This window comes from Oryctolagus cuniculus, chromosome 1 (genome assembly GCF_964237555.1).
Source record: "Oryctolagus cuniculus chromosome 1, mOryCun1.1, whole genome shotgun sequence".
Classification (NCBI taxonomy): domain Eukaryota; kingdom Metazoa; phylum Chordata; class Mammalia; order Lagomorpha; family Leporidae; genus Oryctolagus; species Oryctolagus cuniculus.
In genome coordinates, this window is record NC_091432.1 from 47,239,531 (window position 1) to 47,262,828 (window position 23,298).

The 23,298-nt window shown below is 43.3% G+C and overlaps 1 protein-coding gene across 2 annotated transcripts in view; it reads right to left on the minus strand.

Annotated features, from left to right (window-relative positions):
* Positions 1 to 1,830: 1,830 nt before the first annotated feature.
* Positions 1,831 to 23,298, minus strand: part of ZDHHC13 (zinc finger DHHC-type palmitoyltransferase 13) — a 56,968-nt gene continuing 35,500 nt past the window's right edge. The window contains exons 10-17 of one of the 2 annotated variants that reach the window (XM_008268654.4): positions 22,541 to 22,641; positions 16,816 to 16,940; positions 15,899 to 15,961; positions 15,126 to 15,219; positions 13,447 to 13,530; positions 8,065 to 8,222; positions 5,078 to 5,175; positions 1,831 to 2,398 (exon numbers count right to left, since the gene is read on the minus strand). In XM_008268654.4, coding sequence (XP_008266876.1) covers positions 2,260 to 2,398; positions 5,078 to 5,175; positions 8,065 to 8,222; positions 13,447 to 13,530; positions 15,126 to 15,219; positions 15,899 to 15,961; positions 16,816 to 16,940; positions 22,541 to 22,641 — 862 coding nt within the window. In that variant the 3' untranslated portion in view covers positions 1,831 to 2,259. The remainder of the gene's footprint in view (positions 2,399 to 5,077; positions 5,176 to 8,064; positions 8,223 to 13,446; positions 13,531 to 15,125; positions 15,220 to 15,898; positions 15,962 to 16,815; positions 16,941 to 22,540; positions 22,642 to 23,298) is intronic. The other variant, XM_051851863.2, reaches the window with a different exon arrangement.

Genomic DNA, 23,298 nt, shown 5'->3' on the forward strand with positions numbered 1-23,298 from the left:
TGGGAGGAGCTCACAGCTGAATTTAGCACCGTGGAGGACAATGGTTTGCTTGACAAGGGGAAGGCCTACGGAGGAAAGCCCACGTGCAATAGAGTTACAAGGATGGAAGAGAGGACATGGAGGTACCAACTACAGTCTTCTTTCACTAACAGGGAAGCAAATAACTCCTTATTGTTCATTTTAGTCTTACAGATATTAAGTTTAACAGCCCCAGTCATCTGCCCCACCCACCTCTTCTATTTATTAACCAAGCTACCCACTCCATACATCCTAGGGACCCAGCCTATCATGGTTCTCCACACACGTTAGGCGTTCTCACTGCTTTTAATCACAGCATTCCCTACATAGAATGTTTTTCACTTTCAATTCTTTATTCCCAAACTAAGCATCATTGAAAGACCCTTTTAATGCCCTGTCCATAAACACTCCTTGATCACACCATAGAGGTTCTCTTCAACTTCTAAACTCTAATTGCATTTTAGCTGTACCCTTCCTAATGGCATTTTACATTTTCTATCGCATCTTACAGCTTCTTCTTTCAGCTTGCCATCTAGATGGCAAGCTGCCTGATGAGTAAACCCAATCAGACGACACACTGCCTGCAAGATGTAACATGGTACTCAGTAAATACTTCTGGAATAATATAAAAATTAGTGAGATACCCCTTCCATCCTCTGTGTATCAATTAGAAGTGATGGAGTATTTTGGTTTGGAATATCTGAGGTGGGGAATTTGAATTTTAAACAAGTAGATCCCTCCCTGCTCCTGTGATTCTGAAGCAAATTGTCTATGGATTATAACAGGGTTGTGAGAAAGAGAGAAAGGATGTAGCTGGAAAAAGTCCTCCTGTCCCCTAATTGAGAATCTGTCTTCAGACACAATTGTGATCGCATCATGTGTTGTTTAAAAATCTTCTAATTCACTCAACAAATGAATTCAATCCTTTATTTACTTTAATACTATATGTTGGGCAATACTCTAGCTGATTGAGACTCTAGAATGGTAACTCCACTGATTATCTGTGACCTTGGAGAAGATACACACTTCTTTGTAAAGACTGATTTATTATATTTGAAAGGCAAAGCTACAGAAAGAGGGAGGGAGGGAGAGAAAGAGACCTTCTATCCAACTGGGTTCACTACCCAGCTGGCCACAATGGCCAGAGGTGGGCCAGGCTGAAACCAGGAACTTGGAACTCTATCTGAGCCTCTCATGTGGGTGGCTGGAGCCCAAGCACTCAGGCCATCTTCCGTTGCTTTCCTGGGCACATTATCAGGGAGCACAATCAGAAGTGGCACAGCTGAGACTTGAACCAGTGCTCATATGGGATGCTGATATCATAGGCAGTGACTTAACCCACTGCACCACAAAGCCAGCCCCTGGATACAAACTTCTTTAAGCTTTAAGTTTCCATATCTGTAAAGACTGTAGGCAAAAGGAGAATGGATCCCCAGGAAGTGAAAGGTCAGTGTGTTTAGAATACAAAATGTGGTTCAGAAGGCATTTGGCCCTTAGATCATGGTGAGAATTTCAGCTTTTACCCCAAGAACAATGGAAACCCAAGAAAGGATTTTCAGTAGGAAGATGCCATGCCAAAAGTAGAATTTGTCCTCCAGGACAAGAGAAATTAGTAATTACTATCACATTAGTCTAAGATCTTGGAGGATATTACATAAAAATAGTAACTAATCTTCAGGACGTCCCATGTTCCATTTTCTAAGTAGCCGAGAAGGACATTAAATCTTGCTTATTGGTGTTATTAGTTTCTTTATATCCTATTGACATCTTAAGATTCTAGAGATGTGTAAGTGTCAGGAACTGAGACTCAACTACAAAAAAAAATTTATTACATGTGAAAGTCAAACAGGTGCATCTATTTAAATATTCTTTACATATTTATAGATAAAGACAAATAACTTACCAAAAGTTACAAGTTTAAAGAATAGTACCATTTTGAAACAGCCAATATAGTACATGAAAATACTTCATTTTATCCACATTAGAGAATATTATCTCCAAAAAAAAGGTAAATTGTATTTTCTTGTGAAAAATATAAAAATCTTTCAGAGATGTCTGCCAAGACTGTTTGGGAACAGTTCATCTTTCTAAATCAAGTTTAATGCCTTTATTTTTTTCCCCCAAATGGCTTTAAAAACCACCTGTGCTTCCCTCTGGGTTTGGGGGAACTCTAAATCTTCACTTTCAGTGCATTAGCATAAACAAAAACAGATCAAAGTGACGGTTTCGGGTTGCTTTTCCTCAGACTGAGCGAAGAACTTTCTCTTTGGCTGGGTGAAAGACCATCGTGTACTGTGACGTCCAATCTACTGCGCAAGGCTTCACCAGGCCAAAGCAGCCACAGTGAAAGAAATCTGCCAGGTTCTGTGCGAATCCAAGGCTGCCAAGAAAGAAGAGAACAGGTGTTACTCGCAGCTCCTGATGAACACTCGTTCAAACCAAGAACATTCGCTGAGGCTCTGTCCTCTGCAGTGTCCTCTGAAGTGCCTGCAGGAATCCACAGCTGAAATCAATCAGAGTGTTCCGGGCTTATCAGACCTCAAAACTGAAGCCTTGTTCCATGTTTGGACCTGACTCCTTATTCTGAGGGCCTTGGCTTCTGCCCAGCAACTGAACTGGGCTCTCTTCACCACTTCATTCTGGGTCCTCCCACTCACTGGAATGGTCACTGCCATCAACTAGTTTCTTCCTCTTGATTCTCACTGCCAAAGTTGGGGCTCTGACTGGCTGAGAGGGCACATAGCAGGGCTGGCATTGTGGAGCAATGGGCTATGCTGCTGGTCTGCCATGCCAGCATCCCTTACTGGGGTACTGATTCGAGTCCAGATGTTCTGCTTCCAATCCATTTCCATTTTAATGCACCTGGGAAGGCAGCAGAAGACAGTCCAAGTGCTTGGGCCCTTGTCACCCATGTGTTCCCACATCCCCTGGATGGAGTTCCTGGCCCCTGGGTTCAGCCTGGTCTAGCCTTGCTGTTGCAGCCATCTGGGGAGCGAATCAGCAGTTGACAGATCCCTCTCTATATATATCTCCCTGTCTCTAACTCTGCCTTTCAAATAAAATAAATAAATCTTTAATTTTAAATAAAGGCCACATAGGCCAGACCGTTGTAATGTTCCCTTCACCCCACCCCACCCCCCACTTCTAAATAGTTCTCTAAACGAATGTTCCTGCCTCAATTCCTTCCATTCTTCTTATATACTGGACAGTCTAGTTCTAAAAAAAAAAAAAACTGACACATTCACAGCTTCTCACTTCCCAATCAAAGCCCTTTGTCTGCCCAGCAGCTCAAAACCAAATTTATCTTTGCACTCAAGGCCCTGCACAATAAGCCCCTCAGGTTTTAGTGTCACAAACTCATTTTTACAAACCACGTGGCCCCAGCCACTCTGGAGCTATTTTCCCATGATCATACCTGTGGGTGCCTGGAACCCACACTGCGCCACCCTCAGCTCAGGTAACCCCCTTAAGCTTTCCAGTCCTACCAGTTCTTGAGGCCCAGTCGATGCTTGCATTCCCACTGGAGCCTTCCCCACTGCAACTGCCTTCTGCCTCGTCTGTTCTCCCTCAACCTCCTGGCGTGCTGTTCTCTACTCCTGTTTCTAGGAGCGCTTATTTCTGTGCTTATGCCCTTTTACCAGATCCCCTCGATGAATGAAAACACGGCTGTGCAGAAGGACAACTGCGCTGCTGTCTGCATGACTACGCTCTGCATGAGCACGACTGTGCTGTCAGCGAAGGAGCAGCCCTCCTCAGGAATCAGCTAGCAGGAGGGCTGGCCACGGGAGCTGACAGGGAGGCAGTGGGGAGACATGCTGGGAACTGCAAGGCCCGGCTGGAGCAGGTTACGAGTAACAGCAACGTAAGAGGACAGAGCAGTCCCACGTTTGGCCTGCGCAGGGTTCTGGAAGCTAGATGCTATGCGGCTCCGAGGCTCTGCCTCTGTTTCCTCGAGCTCACACTGCCACTGCTCAGCACACACACGCCTTCCCTTGGCTCTGTCCCTCCACTTAAGGCTCCTCCTCCGGGCGCTGGGCGTGCCCTTCCTCCTGTCTTCACTGTTGCCCAGCCACACCTCACAAGGCTCAGCTACCAATCCCACCTCTGTCACGGGCTTCCATACTTCAGTGCAGTAATACTTATTCCTCTGGTTAAACCCTGAGCATGGGACCTTATTTTCACTTTCAGTCTGAAATAATCATCAGAAGCTTTACACCACTCCCCGACGCTCTAGTCATCTCTGCCCAATGAAGTCAACTTTTCTCCACTCTGAACACACACTGCAGTCACAGCTCAGCCTCTGACTTCCTTGTCTACCAGCCTAACAGTTTCATCTGGTACCAAGAGAAGGCTTTAAAATAGACTGCTCGTGAGATAGGCAGTGAGTGCTCAAATCCCTCGAGGGCCCCGGGTCACCTCTGCGGCACTCCCAGCCTCCGGGACCCTGAGAGAGGTGGCAGGGAGATAAGCTTCAAAGCCTGATCGTTCAGAACACAAGGTGACGGCCTTCCTCCAAACACTCACTGTCAACTCAGGACAGGTTTTACACAACCAATTCTCTGGGTGGAACTTATCACAAACCTGAAAAAACTAGCTTCTCCTTGCCACAGGTGGGCACATTAAACAGAGAGCTGAGAGAAGTGCTGGTGACAGAAAGCCAGGCTGGAAATCCTGGCAAAGCACACAACCTAACGCTTCCTCCCGAGAGCCCTGTGGCTGACTTTCTCAGCCACATGCTCAGTTATCTCACGTTGACTCCAAGCCAGTAACACAAAACCTTGTGACCATGTGGTTTGAGTGGAGAGATTCGCTATGTTGGCAAAACTTCACAGTCACTTACTATTCGTGCTAAATCCAACAGACTGAAGCCCAAATTCTTACCACCTTGGAGCTCATGATCTTATAACCCACCCCTGTCACTGAGGCTTAAGGGAAGAAGGGTTCCATTCCAACAGAGCCCAACAGAACCCAACAAAACACGGTGGCCATTGGCAGCGGGATTAGGTCAGGAAACCTAGTGGCTTCCACTGTGCTTAGTGGCTAGAATAGAGCTCCTTACTTGTATGGCGTCTTCCTGAGGGACAAGGGCTGTTTCATATGCCTGCTTTGCTTTAGCAGGCTGATTCTCTCATGGGAAGTCAGGCCCAGGAAAGCAATCTGAAAAGGAAGATAGGAAAGTACATGAAAAATACCACATCGTGGCTAGTCACCCTCAGCAGTATCATCACAAAACACTGGCACACTCTCAGCACTTCCCAGAGATGGTATCCCTAGTCTTCTAACCAAGGGTCATGGTGAGGGTTAAGAGTCAGCAGCTTTAAAATATACAGGGCACTTTAGAAAGTTCATGGAGAAATGGAATTAAAACCTAAGTTTATCTTGGTGTAAAACATTTTGAAATTCATGCATAATTTTAAAATAATAAGTGTTTCCATGAACTTTTTGAAAACCACTCATATTAATCTATAAACAGGATTTTTTTTTCCTTTCCTATTATTTGATTTTTATTATCATCCAGGAAAGTGCTGTGCATTGACTCAGAGTTGTGAAATAACTGCTTTATTCAAGCTACAGGCTTATGGCCACATTTAGATTAATAACAAACTCTAGATGAATAAAAGAATCTAGTCAGAATCAGTACAATTATCTCAACTTGTGAGTTCTTAGTATCTCTTTGAAAATGACCAAAGGAAAAAAGTTAACAACCTAGAGTGCAGACCATGTACATCCATAAATATGGGGAAAGAGTAAGATTGAGGGTGACATTAAAACTCCCAATCATTAAAATCCTCATCAAGTTCCGCTTCCATTAAACAGAGCTCATCTTACCATCTACATCATATTGTTTTAAGGATTTGAGATAACACATTTAACTATTTAGTGAAGAGGTAACTGATTTCAAGCCACGCAGCTGTGTCAGCTGTGGCTGACACCTTGGTTAGTGTGGGAATAGCACCCACGGTCATCACTGGCGGTCTACAGTCTCAGTGGGACTTGCTACAGTTAAAACCATATATAACCAGAGCATCCAGGATTTGAGAGCTTTCAAAAAGGTGGATGTTTTTGTTCATTAAGAAAACAATTGTGGGACCAGTGCTGTGGTGTAGCAGGTAAAGCCGCCACCTGCAGTGTTGGCAACCCATCAGGAACCAGTCTGAGTCCAAGCTACTCCACTTCCAATCCAGCTCCCTGCTTTGGCCTGGGAAAGCAGCAGAAGATGGCCCAAGTCCTTGGGACCCTGCACCCATGTGGGAGGCCCAGAAGGGGCTCCAGGCTCCTGGCTTTGGATCCACCCAGCTCTGGCCGTTGCAGCAACTAGCGGATGAAAGACCTCTCTCTCTCTCTCTCTCTCTGCCTCTCTGTAACTCTGCCTTTCAAATAAATAAATAAATCTTAAAAAAGAAAGAAAGAAGACAATTGCTCTGAGTTCTTGTTTTTGAATACTGTGTGAAACAGTCCATTTTTATGCCTTTGAAAGTACAGACACATATATATCAACCTTTCTTTTCACACTTTAAAGATATTATAGTCTCCTATACTTTTTACTTGTTCCGAAAGTGTAGAAAAGAGAGAGAATTAGAACTGATGCTTGAAATCTTAGGTTCTCCCTCTAACTGCACCTCTTACTGGGTCTATGACCATCAACTAAGCACTTGACATCTATTAGTTTTAGCTTCTCCTCATAAACAGATAAAATGTTGTGGCACTGTCTACACCTTACATGCTTGTGAGGAAATAGATGGGGAAGCGCTTTGGAAAATGTAAACCATATATAATTATGTATTAGGTATAATAAATGATAGTGATTAATGTCAATTAGTCACTGATGCTAATATCCATTCTCACTGCCCGAGTCTGTTGATGTCACAGGGGTGAGATTGAGATGAACGTTCAGAAAGCTCAGTTCAGTCAGTATTACTAATTAAATGCCCTTTCTTAGCATTTTTTTCTTTTATTTTCCTTCTTATTATTCTGAAAGTAACTGGATCAGACTGATCACTGCTGCCTATTCTTTTTTTTTTAAAGTAATATATGCTTTTATTTTTCTTTTTCAAAGATTTATTTTATTTATTTGAAAGACAGAGTTACAGAGAGAGGTAGAAACAGAGAGAGAGGTCTTCCATCCACTGGTTCACTCCCCAAATGCTGCAACGGCTGGAGCTGTGCCGATCCAAAGCCAGGAGCCAGGAGCTTCTTCCGGGTCTCCCATGCGGGTGCAGGGCCCAAGGAGTTGGGCCACCTTCCACTGCTATCCCAGGCCATAGCAGAGAGCTGGATCGGAAGAGGAGCAGCTGGGACTAGAACCAGCGCACATATGGGATGCCGGCGCTTCAGGCCAGGGCTTTAACCTGCTGTGCCAGAGCGCCAGCCCCCTGCTGCCTATTCTAAGTGGGCAGGCCACAGCAACAATGAGAATTAGGTTAGGCCATAGGGGAAGGAAGGAGGTGGGGAAGGGACAGAAGCTTCACAGACCGCTGAAGGTGACTGTCGTCCTGGGGGTTCAACTTTCTAATGGCCATGACCTTCTCTGAAAATGCAATTACCATGTCCACTGGTTAGTGATATATCTTTCACTTCTTCCCACTCCTAAACCAAGGGAAAATAATCATCTTATATTTGCATGATGCTGTACACTTCACAGCATACTTTCACACACTCTATAATTTAATTGTATGACGGGAAAAGCCCTTGAATGAGACTGTCAGAAGACCCAAGTTTCCAGTTCTGATTCTGCCACTCACTGGGTGAACTTGAACAATTCTTCTCCCTAGACCTCCATCTGTAAAACAGAGGTCCTGTTAGATAACTCTTTGGTCCAGCTCCAACAATTTATTAATCTAACTGCTGAACCACGCTGTGACAGTACACCAACAAGGAAACTCAAATTCAGGGGTGGTCAAATTACATGCCTCTACCTGTAGCAAAAGTGAAAGAGGCAGAACTAGAATTGAAGTCATTTTTTTTTTCTTCAATTTGTATCTTTCTACCTCACTACAGCTAAATGGAAGTTTCACTTAAAGGCATTATAAGAAGAGATATAAATACCTGAAAGAGCTGATTTATTAATAAAAATGTTGACCATGAGAAATGGAAAGTTGCTAGCAGGAAGATATACACAACCCAAGGAGAACAGGCCACAATCTGACTGAGGTAGGTCCATAGTCCATCTTCTCTGAATGTTGTGGCACAATGATTTGACCAATCTGTGAATTAAAAAGAGAGGAACCTATTATTAAAATGGCAATAAATTAGTGACCATTTTCCAAATAGATCCAATCACTGCAGTTCTATCTGGGGAGAACAGAAGGTGAGACGTGATGGCACAGATCAGCCTTCAGCTGAGGAAATTTATTCAGCATATACTACCTCAACTACCAAAGACAAAGATATGGTACCTTGATATTGACAACAACTATGATAATACCCTATCAGCAACTGACAGTGAAGGAATAAAAGAGAAAAATGTTATAAAACCATCATTAAAATCAGTATCTTCAGCATAAAATGCCCTAGCCAAAATTGTTCAAGGACTTGACAACTGTGAGTGAGTATATTTAATAAAATATTTTTCCTAGAAAATTCTCTATAGTGTCCATGTTATAACAAGTTAGGGTTCTATTACAGGACTGAATATGTTATTTAAAGGCTCAAATGAACAGGTCATTGCTGTGCTCATAAAATATCCTGTAAGTACCAAGATACCATCAGAATACAACCTAACATAGCACGCAGGGCTGGGCATGGGTGCTTCTGTACTGGCACCAAAACTAATCCCGTAGAGGAAAAAAGGCCAGGTGAAGGGACTCTACATAAAGATATGCCCAAGAGGCCGGCGCCGCGGCTCACTAGGCTAATCCTCCGCCTAGCGGCGCCGGCACACCGGGTTCTAGTCCCGGTTGGGGGCGCCGGATTCTGTCCCGGTTGCCCCTCTTCCAGGCCAGCCCTCTGCTGTGGCCAGGGAGTGCAGTGGAGGATGGCCCAGGTGCTTGGGCCCTGCACCCCATGGGAGACCAGGAAAAGCACCTGGCTCCTGGCTCCTGCCATCGGATCAGTGCGGTGCGCCGGTCGCAGCGCACCGGCCGCGGCGGCCATTGGAGGGTGAACCAACGGCAAAGGAAGACCTTTCTCTCTCTCTCTCTCTCTCACTGTCCACTCTGCCTGTCAAAAAAAAAAAAAAAAAAAAAAAAAGATATGCCCAAGATAAGCACACAGAGCAAGATTCAGACAGTCGTGGCTCAATTTCTCCTTCAGGAACTTTTTTTTTTGACAGGCAGAGTGGACAGTGAGAAAGAGACAGAGAGAAAGGTCTTCCTTTGCCATTGGTTCACCCTCCAATGGCCGCCGCGGCCGGCACGCCGCACTGATCTGAAGCCAGGAGCCAGGTGCTTATCCTGGTCTCCCATGGGGTGCAGGGCCCAAGCACTTGGACCATCCTCCACTGCACTCCCGGGCCATAGCAGAGGGCTGGCCTGGAAGAGGGGCAACCGGGACAGAATCCGGTGCCCCGACCAGGACTAGAATCCGGTGTGCTGGCGCCACAGGCGGAGGATTAGCCTATTGAGCCACAGCGCCGGCCTCCTTCAGGAACTTTTACGAGCCAAATAAAAGAGAGGTCTTCACTCCTGCCTCATTATATTGACCCTCTAACCCATGCATCCCAGAGCAGAAGGAGGGAGAAACACAAGTAGGAAGCAATAGAAACAAGGGACCAGACCTTCAAGTTATGTAAATCCAACGACTTTTGCAGGTACCATGACTGTGCAGAAAGGGTGAAGTATACTTGAAATGAGAATCCTGTAGATTTGCACCATGAAGTTTCATAAAGGCTTCTGAGAGTTTGAGAAGCAGTTTTAGACATTCCCCTCAGAAGCACAGAAGAGCTCCAGGACATGAGGAAAATGAGTTGATGACTTTACTATCAGCTGTCTGTCCCTTTTAGTACTAAAAATCTACTCTTTTTCTTTTCTGAGTCTCATTTGATTTCCAACCATTTTTCATGAATATATGCCAGAGGCACTCTAAGAACAATCATCTCAGAGTAACAATCCAGGGAACAAGTTAAGGGAAATTATATTTTCTTTAGAGCCTCCCATTAGGACAGCAAAGAAAGATGCATCCTATGCACCTGATATATTTATATATATTTATATATACATATATGTGTATATATAAAATTTCCCATAGCAGGTGGAGAAAATAGCAGTTGAGCAGGAAACAATATCTACTTTCTTTTAGCTTATGGGTTTCCCCTACTTTCTTTTGGGAATTTTTTCAATAACACAGCATGACCTTCCACTCAAGTACTGACTTTAGATTTAATATCACAGATATGGCTAAAAGTGGTCATGCACATTGTCTTGTACACAATATAACACTCTGATCTGGGCTAACATATTCTTATCAGGTAGTCAATGGCTAATGAAAGGGAATTCATATTGTCCCAAATCAATTGTTTTCATCTTTAGATAGCTCTGATGGTTACAAAGTTCTTCCTTTTACTGACCTAAAATATTTCTCCCTATAACTAATAGGACACTGACCCTGAGTCATGCCTGTGGCAGGAATGGAGGCTGTACAGAGAGGCAGAAGTAGCTGCTACTGGGCCACATGAAGAGGCGGGGTACACAGCAGTAATAACAGCACTAATGGTAAATAAAGGAGACAGAATAATAGTGAGCCCTCATTAGAGAAAGGGGGCACAACCTCATGTTTCCTGTTGGTGAAAAAAGGACAAATGATACCATGCCCTCATTCAGTATAAAGAATTACTTCTATTGTTAGAATATAAATGGAAGAAAAGTAACAAAATATGCTCAACTAGTCTACACAGATGTAAGTCAATGCAAGGTCTCTAAGAAACAAAACACAATGAGAAAACTGGTCCAGAGCCAGAGGAAAAAGACAAAGAGAATGGAAGAACCAATGTGTGTCATAAAGAAAAAATTACCTTGGAAAGACTAAATGTGATGGAAAACCGCTTTTGTCCTTATCAATACAGTCTTATGCTGGACACAGACAGCAAACAAAGGTGACTATTTTTAGTGAGCAGTGAGAAGACTGGAGACAAGAGTGGTGGAAAATCTGGCTCCTTTCCCCTAGGACCAATTCCAAGAAAAAAGTTGGCCCATGGGCCAACTCTGACAGGTTTTCCAAGAATATGTGTTATTGTTAGGCCTTAAAAAGGCAGCTCTCTCAACAGAAAGAAGCACCGTCAAAAAAATCTTTTATTTCTTATACCACAAGACATACTCATGGAATTTGAAAATTCCAATGCTCAGAGTTACTGGTGGCCTCTGACGAGAACTGAGCTCAGGGATCATAATCTTGTATTAGACTGATTTGTTCTGATAACAGATTTAGCTAAAAAAGCAGTCCCCAGTTCTCAGACATACCCAAGGGGTCAGGTGGGAAAAGGTCTGGCAAGGTAACTGAGGCCTCACCGTGCCCAAGGCAGTTCAAGAAACCCATTCTACACAGGAGCTAATAAACGATCTTTAAATATGAAACCCAAAATAAAACAAAACTGTTTATAGGAAGGGAAACTGAGAGGTTGGAGGACAAGCAAAGAAAGAAAATATTTTCCAACAACTAAAGAGAGAGAGGCAGCGAGCAAGCAAGCGAGCAGGCATATGCTCCCCCATGCACTTGTTCTCTCTCCACATGCAATGGTCAAGGGCTAGGCCTGGCTGAAATCAGGAGTCCAGGAACTCAATCTAGCTCTCCCACAGGGGTGGCAGGGATCCAAGTACTGGAGACATTACCTGCTGCCTCCCACGGTGCACATTAGCAGGTAGCTGGAGTCAGGAGCTAGAACTGGGTATTGAGCCCAGTTCTGATGTGGGGTGCAGGTGTCTCAAGTGGTAGCTCAACCACTAGACTAAATATACTATCCTTAAACAAAATTTAAGCTAAGGAAAGTCGGGATCAGGGGGAGAGAAAGAGACAGAGACAGATAGACAAACATTGGTGGGGCTGTTTAAAGAAAAAAAAAGTAGGAAAAAAGACTTTTCTAAGCAGGTTAGAAGTGACTTAGAGCCAAAGCCATCCACATAAATAAACAACAAGCAGTTATAGTCCATATAAAGAAAGAAATTACAAATACTATAAGCTTTTCCAATTAGGGAACTTTCTTCAAGGTCTGAAAAGTATAATCACACAATTCTTTTTTTTTTTTTCTTTTATTTAACAGGTAGAGCTATAGACAGTGAGAATGAGAGTGAGAGTGAGAGAGAGAGAGAGAGAGAGACGCACAAAGGTCTTCCTTCCGTTGGCTCACTCCCCAAATGGCTGCTATGGCCGGCACTGCGCTGATCCGAAGCCAGGAGCCAGGTGCTTCCTCCTGATCTCCCATATGGGTGCAGGGGCCCAAGCACCTGGGCCATCTTCCACTGCCCTCCCGGGCCACAGCAGAAAGCTGGCCTGGAAGAGGAGCAACTGGGACTAGAACCCGGCACCCATATGGGATGCCGGCGCCACAATTCTTAATAGCTAAACAAAATTCTTCATATTTCAGTTTAAACCCTCATTCTCAGACCATCACCTTGGAACAGCCGTCTGTCATTTCTAGTATGAGACGGCCCAGATGAGTTTTTTTTTTTTTTTTAAAAAGATTTATTTATTTATCTGAAAGGCAGAGTTACAGAGAAGCAGAAGCAGAGAGAGAGAGAGAGGCAGGTGTTCTGTCCGCTGGTTCACTCCCCAAGTAGCCACAACGGCAGGAGCTGCACTGATCCAAAGCCAGGAGCAAGGAGCTTCCTCCATGTCTCTCACGGTGGGTGCAGGGGCCCAAACACTTGGGCTATTTTCTACTGCTTTCCCAGGCCATAACAGACAGTGGTATCGGAAGTGGAGTAGCTAGGACTCAAACTGGCGCCCATATGGGACAACGGCACTCCAGGCGGCAGCTTTACCCACTACACCACAACGCCAGCCCCCCAGACAATCTAAACAGCTACTGAAAGTGACTTCTTTTCCCAAAACTAATTTCCAGCCTTTCAGTTGTTGCAGTTTAACCATCAGCTCTGGTTCTACCTGATAGTAAATCAAATTGCGAGTGCTTTCAGGGCTTTGATCCTTAATTTCCTGTGACCACTGTATCCGCAACCTCTCTACCACCCACTCCCCTTTTCCCTACTTATCATCTACTTTGTTCTTGAGCAGTTGACTTTTCCTCCTCGCCGGGAGACTCTGCACTTGCCTGAAGTGAATTTGTTTTGAACTGCTTCTCAGATTTCTCAAGGTTCTCTTCCCAAGAGCTGAGAACTAACCTCCTGGAGCGTTTCCTGCAGCTTCCTGAGGCTAGGGGCGCCTTAAAGGCAGCTACTTCATTTTCATTAGGGGTTCGGTTTATAGTCACCCAGCCAGAATGGGATAGATAGGTAGAGGGGTGTGGGTACATGAGTTTATAGTAATAAAATGTATACTTACAGATGAAAGATCCATATATGATCCAGTCACATACCATGGAAAGGAAAAACAAGAAGAATATGTAATAGTGATGGTTGCCAAAACCTAAAAAAAAAAAAAAGAGAGAGAAAAAAGACTTTGTTTTCTCATGATGGTTTTCCACATAAGACCTTCCACATAAGACCACCATGCTATCAAAAGCCTTCACCAAAGTAAACCAGAAATGAGGTTGTTGCTTTGCTTTTAAAGGCCATGATACCCAAACCAAACAGTTCCATATGTCAGGCAATTGCCCATGTTAACTGAAGTAATACTGATTCATTACTTACCCAAACGCAGGCATTTTTTTTGTAATAGGCCAAATTTAACTAAGCAAACATAGCTCTAGATTGCCATACTCTGTTGGAGGGAAGCAGCAGGCAAGATTCTAGGCAAATTATACCATGCTTCCTTCTTACCTCCATGTAACACATTTATATAAGTACAACCTCTGAACATCACTTTCTGAGGAAGGGACAGAAAAACAAACCCACGTAGCAGGAAATACACACATGGCACAAGACTGGACATAACAAAGAAGGGCGACTGGCAGCCTGGAGAAGGCACGCAGAAGCAAAGGAAGGATGAAAGCGCCAGGGGACCAAGTCGCTCTGGTGCACCTGTTGCCCCCTTGAAGCAAGATGGGAGTGTTTCCACTAAAGACACGAATGCTCCTTGGGACTGATCTTGGTGCCTCCTTCTCTGGGGTCAGTAAAGCCCCGCAGAAGAAGCCACAGCCACTGGAGCCAGGAGACCTGAGTTTGCCGGTCACTAGTCATGTCACTCTAGGTTAACTGGCCTAATTTCTCTGACCCACCATTCTCACTTGTAGCATGGAGATAAAACCTCTTGTATTTCACAGGATGATGCAAGTAAAAACACTGTGTTAAATACAGTGCGATAAAAATGGAAAGGCTTACTGCTATCATTTTCCTACTGCCAATCAGTGCTTTCTGGCACAATGTCAATCACGTAACTTTTATGCTGGGATGGAGTCCATAAATCTTAGGTCTCCCAGAATCATCAAGTCACCTATTCTCTAGGAACAGGAGAGAATATCAAAATGCACCAAGGAAACCTGAGTGGGTGGAGGCAGCCTGCAGGTCACCGTGATTACAAAAGCATATCCTCTCGTGAAGACCCGTAACCGCAGGCCCTCAAAAAAGACCCCCGGCTCTACTGTGATGGCCAGGAGGAAACCCAGTGCTGCACATCAGGAAAAGGAATATTCCTGCTGTAAAGGCAATCCCTCCATTTCTGACATCTCTGGTTCTAGTTCCTGTGTGAGCCTTGAGGGAGGCAAGTGGGAAGAGCATGTCATTTGGAGTGGAAGACATACTACTAAAGCAACCTCAAGCAAATAATTTTACCTCCTATACTGTTTCAGCACTAAAATGGAGATAATACCAACCTCACAGATGTGTTCTGATGATCAAATTAGATACCGGATGTGAAAGTGTTTTAAAAACTCTAAAGTACTGTATAAGTGATAACTGTCCCTGTCAACTTCAACAACCAGTTTTCCAAAAGTCTTACACTAGAGACCGTCTCAGAGAAGGAAGAGCTGTAAACGGAGCCCTTGGATGACCTTCCACTTTCTCTGAGTTGCACACATAGCTAAACACGCTTACCTTCCCTGTCATAATTGAAAAGTCTCTCACCTATGCATCGGCCAGTCCACAGGCAGTGTTGATCGTATCGAGCCACACAGGAGTTGCACACATGGCAGTGGAGTGACCTTAATGGCTTCCTTATCTAAATGGGCAATTAAGAGAAGCCTATGTAAAAACCAGTGTCTCAAATTACATGCAAAATTTTAATCCTAGGTCATAATGACATTGGCGCAAACAACCCTAAATAGACCATCAATTCACCTAGAAGCTCTAGAATGCCTTATTAATATTTATTTCCAGATGTCTACTCTGATTAGATCATTAAAGGAGATCTGAATTCCAGAGCAGAGCCACAATGGCTAAGGGGAAATGAGGCAGGATGGTTAAGAAGAATGAGTGAAAGAAAGAGGAACCTGAGTTGTATTTATGGCTCTGCCAGTCATCTAGGGGAATTCCCTTCCTCCCTCTAAGGCTTTAATTTCTCAACTGCAAAACAAGTGGTTTCACTGAGTGGTTTCCTGGGTCACTACGAGTCTCTGACTTGAAGTCAGTTCTAACTGCTTCAAGACAGAGCAAAGCAAACAGAGAACACTGTCGGTAACACACAAAGATATTTAACCATAAGCAACTTCAGAAGATTATAAATAGTATTGTCCCATATATTCAAGGCAGAAAATATTGCTCCAACAGTAATGCAAAATTAGAACTGAGTAAAAACAAAATTGTATGAATACACATCATGAAGGTTTGACACATGCTTACACAAACCATATCACCAAGAATTTGGCTTTACCACGGGAGAATATATAGAAAAGACTCACAAGGCAGGATGTACAAAACGTTCTGAAGTCCAGACAGCCAGTTTCTGCAAGGGTGATGATATTCTGAAAGACATCAAGCTTGACTTTATTATTGTATTTTATTAGAGATTATATTATGCATGGCTATTTCTCACAGCTCTTGTTCCAAACTCAAGTAACTAAGAAAGCAATTTGGAATATCTGCCACTGAGTCATTCTGTACCAGAAATAATGTGACTCTGCGAGGCTGCATTTCAACCAATAACCAACAAATTAAACTGCATAAAAATCACTGGTGCCCCACCCCCATGAATGGCAAACACCTACCAGATATAATCTGCTAGAGAAAAATAAATACACACATATACACACCCAATAAAGGGAAATTAAAACCACCAGTATACATCAGAACCGAGGGCCACAAGCACCAGTGCCTGAGTCTTTTGGGAACACTGTCTTTGGGCAACAAAGACGACGATGACTGCCCCACCATCCACCACACACACACACACACACACACACTTCTGAAATTCATGAGCACTGGATTACGTGCCATATCATCTGGCAGATTCACATTTGAGAAAGAAAAGGGGCATCTCAATGAACAGGGAGGAAAATACCCCCTGGCTCTGGCTAGTTATACTCCAAGGGAGAAAACTTAAGCTAAGTGACCATTATATAAAAATGACCTTTTTTTTAAGACTGTACACTATAGGTGATCATGTCCATTAACAGAAATCACATTTTTTACACACACACACACACCAAAAAAGTCTAACAGTGGAGAGCTACCATTCTGCTGATTTAATCACTCCATGCTTGTGCCGTGCCCATTAGGTGCCAGGCATTGACAAAACCATTGTAGCTGTGACTTTCTGAATCTACATGCTCTCGTATTTTTAAATAGTGATATCAGTAACACTACAGAGAAAACTCACCACTTTCCTTTCTTCTTCAGAAGTCTTAGTGAAACCTGGATCAGTTGCCCAAGTCTTGTAGAAGAAGTAGAGAAAGGCTAAAATGCTGAAAATGAAAGTGAAATAGAAAGGAGAGCCTGCTAAATGTTAAAGCCCAGTTAAGGAATATATTTAGCTTCATTAAGAGGAGCATAATTATGATACAAACAGAATTTGTCACTGGTGCCTCAGAATCCCTGTATCCTCACTTCCCTAATAAACACACATCTCCACCCACAAAGCCAGCCCTATCCTATGCTGTAATCCTACAGGAATTGGCTCCTAGTTGGCTAATAATTAATACTTCCTCATTAGTTGAAACTCACATTAAATATTGATAGGAATAATTGCAATTTATGAGGAACATCCTGAAGACTGGAATGCAATCAAGATCCAAATAAATGTATCCCTTCTGGTATAATGGCTGCCTCCCCTGTGTACCTCTAGAAAAATATTCTCTGGTTATTCCTAACATCATTCAAAACAACAAACTCTTTGATACAAAGATTCCAACTAAAAATATTTCCTTATCTACCAGATAGATGCTTATTAAAATTTCCTACTGCAAATTTTAGTAACTAATCCTTGTAATTGTACTAGGATGAGTTAATTCAGAAACAAAAGAAACTACTCTCCCTGAAAAATGATTACACACCACATCCTATTTGGGAAGGGCAGACATTATGGACAGATTAAAATAAAAAGTGTTTTCAGGACAAACACCACTTGCTTTAAAATGTTTTCCAAGTTTTTAATGCTTTCAACTCTTTATATAAGAGTAAATTTGTTTGCCAGAGAAGGGAAAGTGAATGTGCAGTCGTATGTCAATGAAGTAGTAGCCACCAATCGTCCTTGCCCAGTTTACATCATTACTGACAGAGGATTCACCCTCCAAGGTGATGCCAAGAGATCCTTGCTAAGCTTTGGAGTGGAAACGGTGGCCAGAAAACAGGCTCTCAACCATGGCTACTGAAACGTGCCCATGGACCTGCAGCAATGGCTTCCCCTGGGAGCCTGTCAGAAAAGCAGAACTCCAGGCTCCACCCCAGGTCTACAGAACAAGACTGTATTTTAACAAGATCCCTAGTGACTTCACATGCACGTTAATGTTTGAAAAGTGGCGCTTTAATCCACAAAGACCAGCACAGCCACATCCGGTCCAGACAGGTAGGAACAAATCCTGCTGTTTGGCTTATCAGCAAGAGGACCAAACTTTAAGAATGATAGGGTCCAAAGAACCGTGAAATCGAGCTTTAACAAATGAAGCTTACTTAGAACAGATTAAGATGAACACCATTAAAGGGGGCATAGGGCAAGAACTCTTGTTCTTGCATCCTGCTTTTGCTACAGTTCTGATCACCACACATCTTCTCAAAAATGCATTCAGCTGAATCAAAAATGGCCCTGAATACTGAGCTGACAATTTTGGGTTCCTATTCTGAGTAACTTATAGAATATCTCAAGAGAATCACTGGATTCTCATCTGTCCAAGGAAAATGAGCAGCATTCTATTCCCTCACATGCTTTGCTTAGGTGGTTCACTGAACTCAAATGCTCTCTACTTCCTCTCATTTACTTCTAAAACCACACTTTGGGGCCGGCGTCGTGGCTCAATAGGCTAATCCTCCACCTTGCAGCACCGGCACACTGAGTTCTAGTCCTGGTCGGGGCGCCGGATTCTGTCCCGGTTGCCCCTCTTCCAGGCCAGCTCTCTGCTCTGGCCAGGGAGTGCAGTGGAGGATGGCCCAAGTCCTTGGGCCCTGCACCCGCATGGGAGATCAGGAGAAGCACCTGGCTCCTGGCTTCGGATCAGCGCGATGCGCCGGCCGCAGCACCCCGGCCGCGGCGGCCATTGGAGGGTGAACCAATGGCAAAAAGGAATCCTTTCTCTCTGTCTCTCTCACTGTCCACTCTGCCTGTCAAAAACAATAACAACAACAACAAACCTCACTTTGGGATGTCCAGGTCCCAACTGCCTATAAGACTTAACCTATCCTCTCCTTCCTCTTGTAAACATGTCTTTTCTGTCTCCCTAGAGAAAATAATTCTCACTTCCCAGAACCCAAGAATGTTTTTCTATGGCAGCTTGACCTTAGATTACTGCTATTTATAGACCCCCTGTAGGCTGGTGAGCCTTCTGCAGTTAGAGTCTCTAAATACAGAGCTAAAATCTTCCATTCTATAACTTCAATCAGTTGGTTTCCATTCACAGATCTTTGTGATTCACACTACAGCTCTCCTTAGAGCTCACTTGCATTAGCTTATTCCCTTATTCAATCAAAAAATTTGATAGAGTGTCTCTCTATACAGTGCATTGGCCTCCAAATGGTAGACTTCCAAACACTTCAGATCAGGAGGAAGTAATCACACTGGTCCTTACATTAGAGTTTTCTGGTCCTGTTCCTGTTAAAGGTCTTGTTTGTCATTATGTCTTTTAAAAGCAAAGAATTCAAAACAGAGCAAATACACTTCAGGTGTATACTGATCAGTGCAGAGGACAGTGAAGCTGCTGCTGTCCTCTGCCTGGACACTCAGATGCTCACAATACTATTTACAAGCATGTTGGCTTCCTTGACAACTGCATCTGTAGCCAATCAAAGTTCCTGGTTCGTTTTCACTTGAATGAAGTTATGTGACTTTGCATCATAACACGCACCTGTACAGCTGATTCTCTGAAACCAGGTACAGGACATTAAGTATATTTATTCCTCTTAAACTTAATTCACAAACATCACAAACATAACATGCACCACTTCTTTTCTTACTGTGAAATATTAGGTATTACTTATAGAATGCCAATTACGCAGGTGGGCCGTCACTTTACAGACATCAGAGTCATCCCTGAAGTCACCCTAGTTGGTAATGTTGTCCCAAATAATGGAAAAAACTGAGATTCAGTGAAATTAAATAATTTGCCCAATGGTACATAACTAGTAAGTAAAAGCTAACTCTAAATCATTCCATCTGATCCCAAAGATCACACTCGAAACAGTGCTCCAGTCCCTTTTCCTGTAACAGATTAGTGGCTATGGGAGCAAAAGCCCCCACTGAACGCAGACCTGGTGACCTGGGACAAAGCCCAGGTGTGAATGGGTGTGAATGGGTCTCTGGAGTGCAGCAGCTCAGTGCATCTGCAGAGCAGTCCCAGCAGAACTGAACGTTCAGCTGGAAGGATGGATCTGATGGTGAAGTATGCCACCTACTGACTGACCCACACGCTCTCTCCAGGAACAGCTTCACTCGGGGTCTAGATCCACTGGCTTTGTGTTGTCCCAGCGGGTGAAATATTTCACAGGGACAGTTTCAACATCTGAAGATTCTGCTTAGTTCTGGAAATCAGCTCTTCTGATGGAAAAGCATCTTCACAAATAACAAGCAGTTTCTAGTTAAGCTCAACTGAATATTAACATCTGCCACTGAGGTTTTTCACACAACAGTGAAGTTATATTTTTGTTAATTTTGATTCTGCAAACTTGAAATAATTCAATATAAAAACCTTGGCTCTGGCTCCTGACCTCCTTCCTGCTAAGGCACAACCTGGCAGGTGGCAGTGATGGGTCAAGTAATCAGGTTCCTGCCGCCTACATGGGACATCTGGACTGAGTTCCTGGCTCCCACCTTCAGTCTCCAGTCTGGAGCCATTGCAGGCAGTTGAGGAGCAAACCAGCAAATGGGAGCTCTTACCATCTGTTTTTCTTTGTCTATTTATCTTTCTCCCTCGTCTCTGCCTCTCAAATAAATAAATAAATGTTCAAGTTCATCAGAAAACATAATTTTAACAACTATTTTTACTCCTCTGCCACATGGGTTAATACACAAAGAACACCAGCTAGCCGTTCTCAGCATCAAGAATTTATGACCTTTGGGTCTTCTGCAAGTGGTTTTGGTATAAACTGGGCTGTTACCTGATGCACTTGTGGTTACTTACAAGTTAACGTATTTTTATACCTAATAATATCCAAGCCTTCTAAGTTGTACTACAACTAAGCTGTAGTAATAAGGCCAGTGCTTAAAAATCTGTCACCAGTCAGCAGCTCTGAGACAAAAGCTAGAGGAAGAAGACTCTTTGGGGCTGGCGCCATGGCTTACTTGGCTAATCCTCCGCCTGCGGCGCTGGCATCCCATATGGGCGCCGGGTTCTAGTCCCGGTTGCCGCTCTTCCAGTCCAGCTCTCTGCTGTGGCCTGGGAAGGCAGTGGAGGATGGCCCAGGTGATCGGGCACCTGCACCCACGTGGGAGACCAGGAGGAAGCACCTGGCTCCTGGCTTCAGATTGGCACAGCACCAGCCGTGGCGGCCATTTGGGGGATGAACCCATGAAAGGAAGACCTTTCTCTCTCTCTCTCTCTCACTAACTCTACCTGTCAAATAAGTAAGTAAAAAAAAAAAAAAAAGGACTCTTTGGAAAGCAGTCAAATGATCTCCACAGCATGATATGCCATTCATTTAAAAGAAACTGAAAAATACTAGAGGTATTAGAGATAGTACTCATGAAAGGAGCATTAAAGCAAAAACATACCGCAGTGGAAGCAGATGTATGCACTCTGAGAACTCACAGTCTATCTCAGTTCATACTTATTCTTATGCGAACAAAATTCCTGAGTTCAGTTTATGAACTCTCAAAAACCTTGTGTTCTTTATTTTCAGAAATGTCATCAACAGACTGAGAAGTAATAGAGGAGTTAAAGGAATATGTTTAAGGGTGCATTTCTATCTACCACATTTCTTTTTCCCTATTCTGTAAGCAAAGCAGGGCTACAACGGCTTTCCAGGGTCCCTGGAAGCGGGGAAGGGCATCCGGAAAGAGGTGGGAAGATTGAAAATGCCTCCCACCTAAGTTGAGTTACAAACAGACACAACCCAGGAAGTATCCACTCTCTCCACCCTCTCCACTTCCATTTACCTGGACTTGGCTGACTCAAATAGGACAATATGTTCCTGAACTCAACTTGATCCTTAAGTGACAAACCTACTCCTCAGATGAGTTTTGCTTTTCAATCATAGGCTTCGGTACATTAGGTCATATAAGATCAGTGATAGCGACCAGAATTGAAAAAAAAAAAAAAAAGACAGGAAACAAAACATGGTAAACATTAGGAGTATTATTTTTTAAAACTTTTGTTTCACATACATTTTGGGTGGCAAAGTAAATTTCTTTTTACTGTGGACTGATAATCACTGCCATTTCATTATTACTGAGGAAATCACCTTCTCCCTAAAGTATCTCCTATACCGGCCATCTTAGTGCCCAGAAGATGTATCAATCGACTGTAACTGCTGACCAAATGAAAAGGATCATTTGACCTTGAAGAAATCTCAAAGCAATCCAACAAATTACTATTGGCCCAAGTAAGACAACAATCCATTCTCCTGTTTCCCTCCTATGGGTAATACACTGGACACCTACAGTTGCCATAGTTCGCCCAGATTATTTCCAAAATCAAGCAATTTTCAACATTAAACATCTTCTACTAAAATCATTAAATGAATGCAAATGTCAGTCACAATGGCCAGGGCTGAGCTGAAACCAGGAGCCAGAAGTTTCTTCCAGGTCTCTCACCTGGGTGCAGGGGCCCAAGCACTTTGGCCATCCTCTGCTGCTTTCTCAGGTACATTAGGTCTTTTCCAATATTTAAATCCCAATAACAGCACTGCCATTTTTTAAAGGTAAAATGAAATATGAATCTAAATTTAAGCTTAAAGGATATCAGGAAAGAGTAAGATGAACCAAGTCATAAATATCCAAAAAATGGAACTTAGGAGAAAGACTGTTGGTAAGTATACAAGGTTCTTATATCCAACCAAAAACCTAAAAGAAAAAAAAAGATATTAGTAAAATAACATCTCAGAATGACTTATATTTTTTAGTTCTAAACTCTGCTAAATAATGATGATAATAACAACAGCAATAGCTTTCACTTACTGAATGTTTCATATACATCACTTTCAATGTGGCAACAGAGTTATGCACCATTATCCTGTTTTACGTGAGAACACTGAAGTACAATGACTCTAAAGAAGTAGACATTCTAGTCTAACTTTCACGTTATGTCATTCATGAAAACATTGTTTTTTAATATTTATTTGAAAGGCAGAGTTACAGAGAGAGAGAGAGAGAAAAAGAGATTTTCCATCCACTGGTTCACTCCCCAAATGGTCACAAAGGCCAGGGCTGTGCTGGGTTGAAACCAGGAGCCAGAAGCTTCTTCCAGGTCTCTCACCTGGGTGCAAGGGCCCAAGCACTTGGGCCATCCTCTGCTGCTTTCTCAGGTACATTTAGCAGGGATCTGGATAGGAACTGGAGCAGCAGGGAATTGAACCGGCAGTGATACAGGATGCCAGCACTGTACATGGTGATTTAATCTGCTATGCCACAACGCTGGCCCCCACAATAAATTATTTTCAATGAACTTTTGTATTTCTATTGAGACACATATTTGTTTTTTTGGCATATATTTCTAAATAC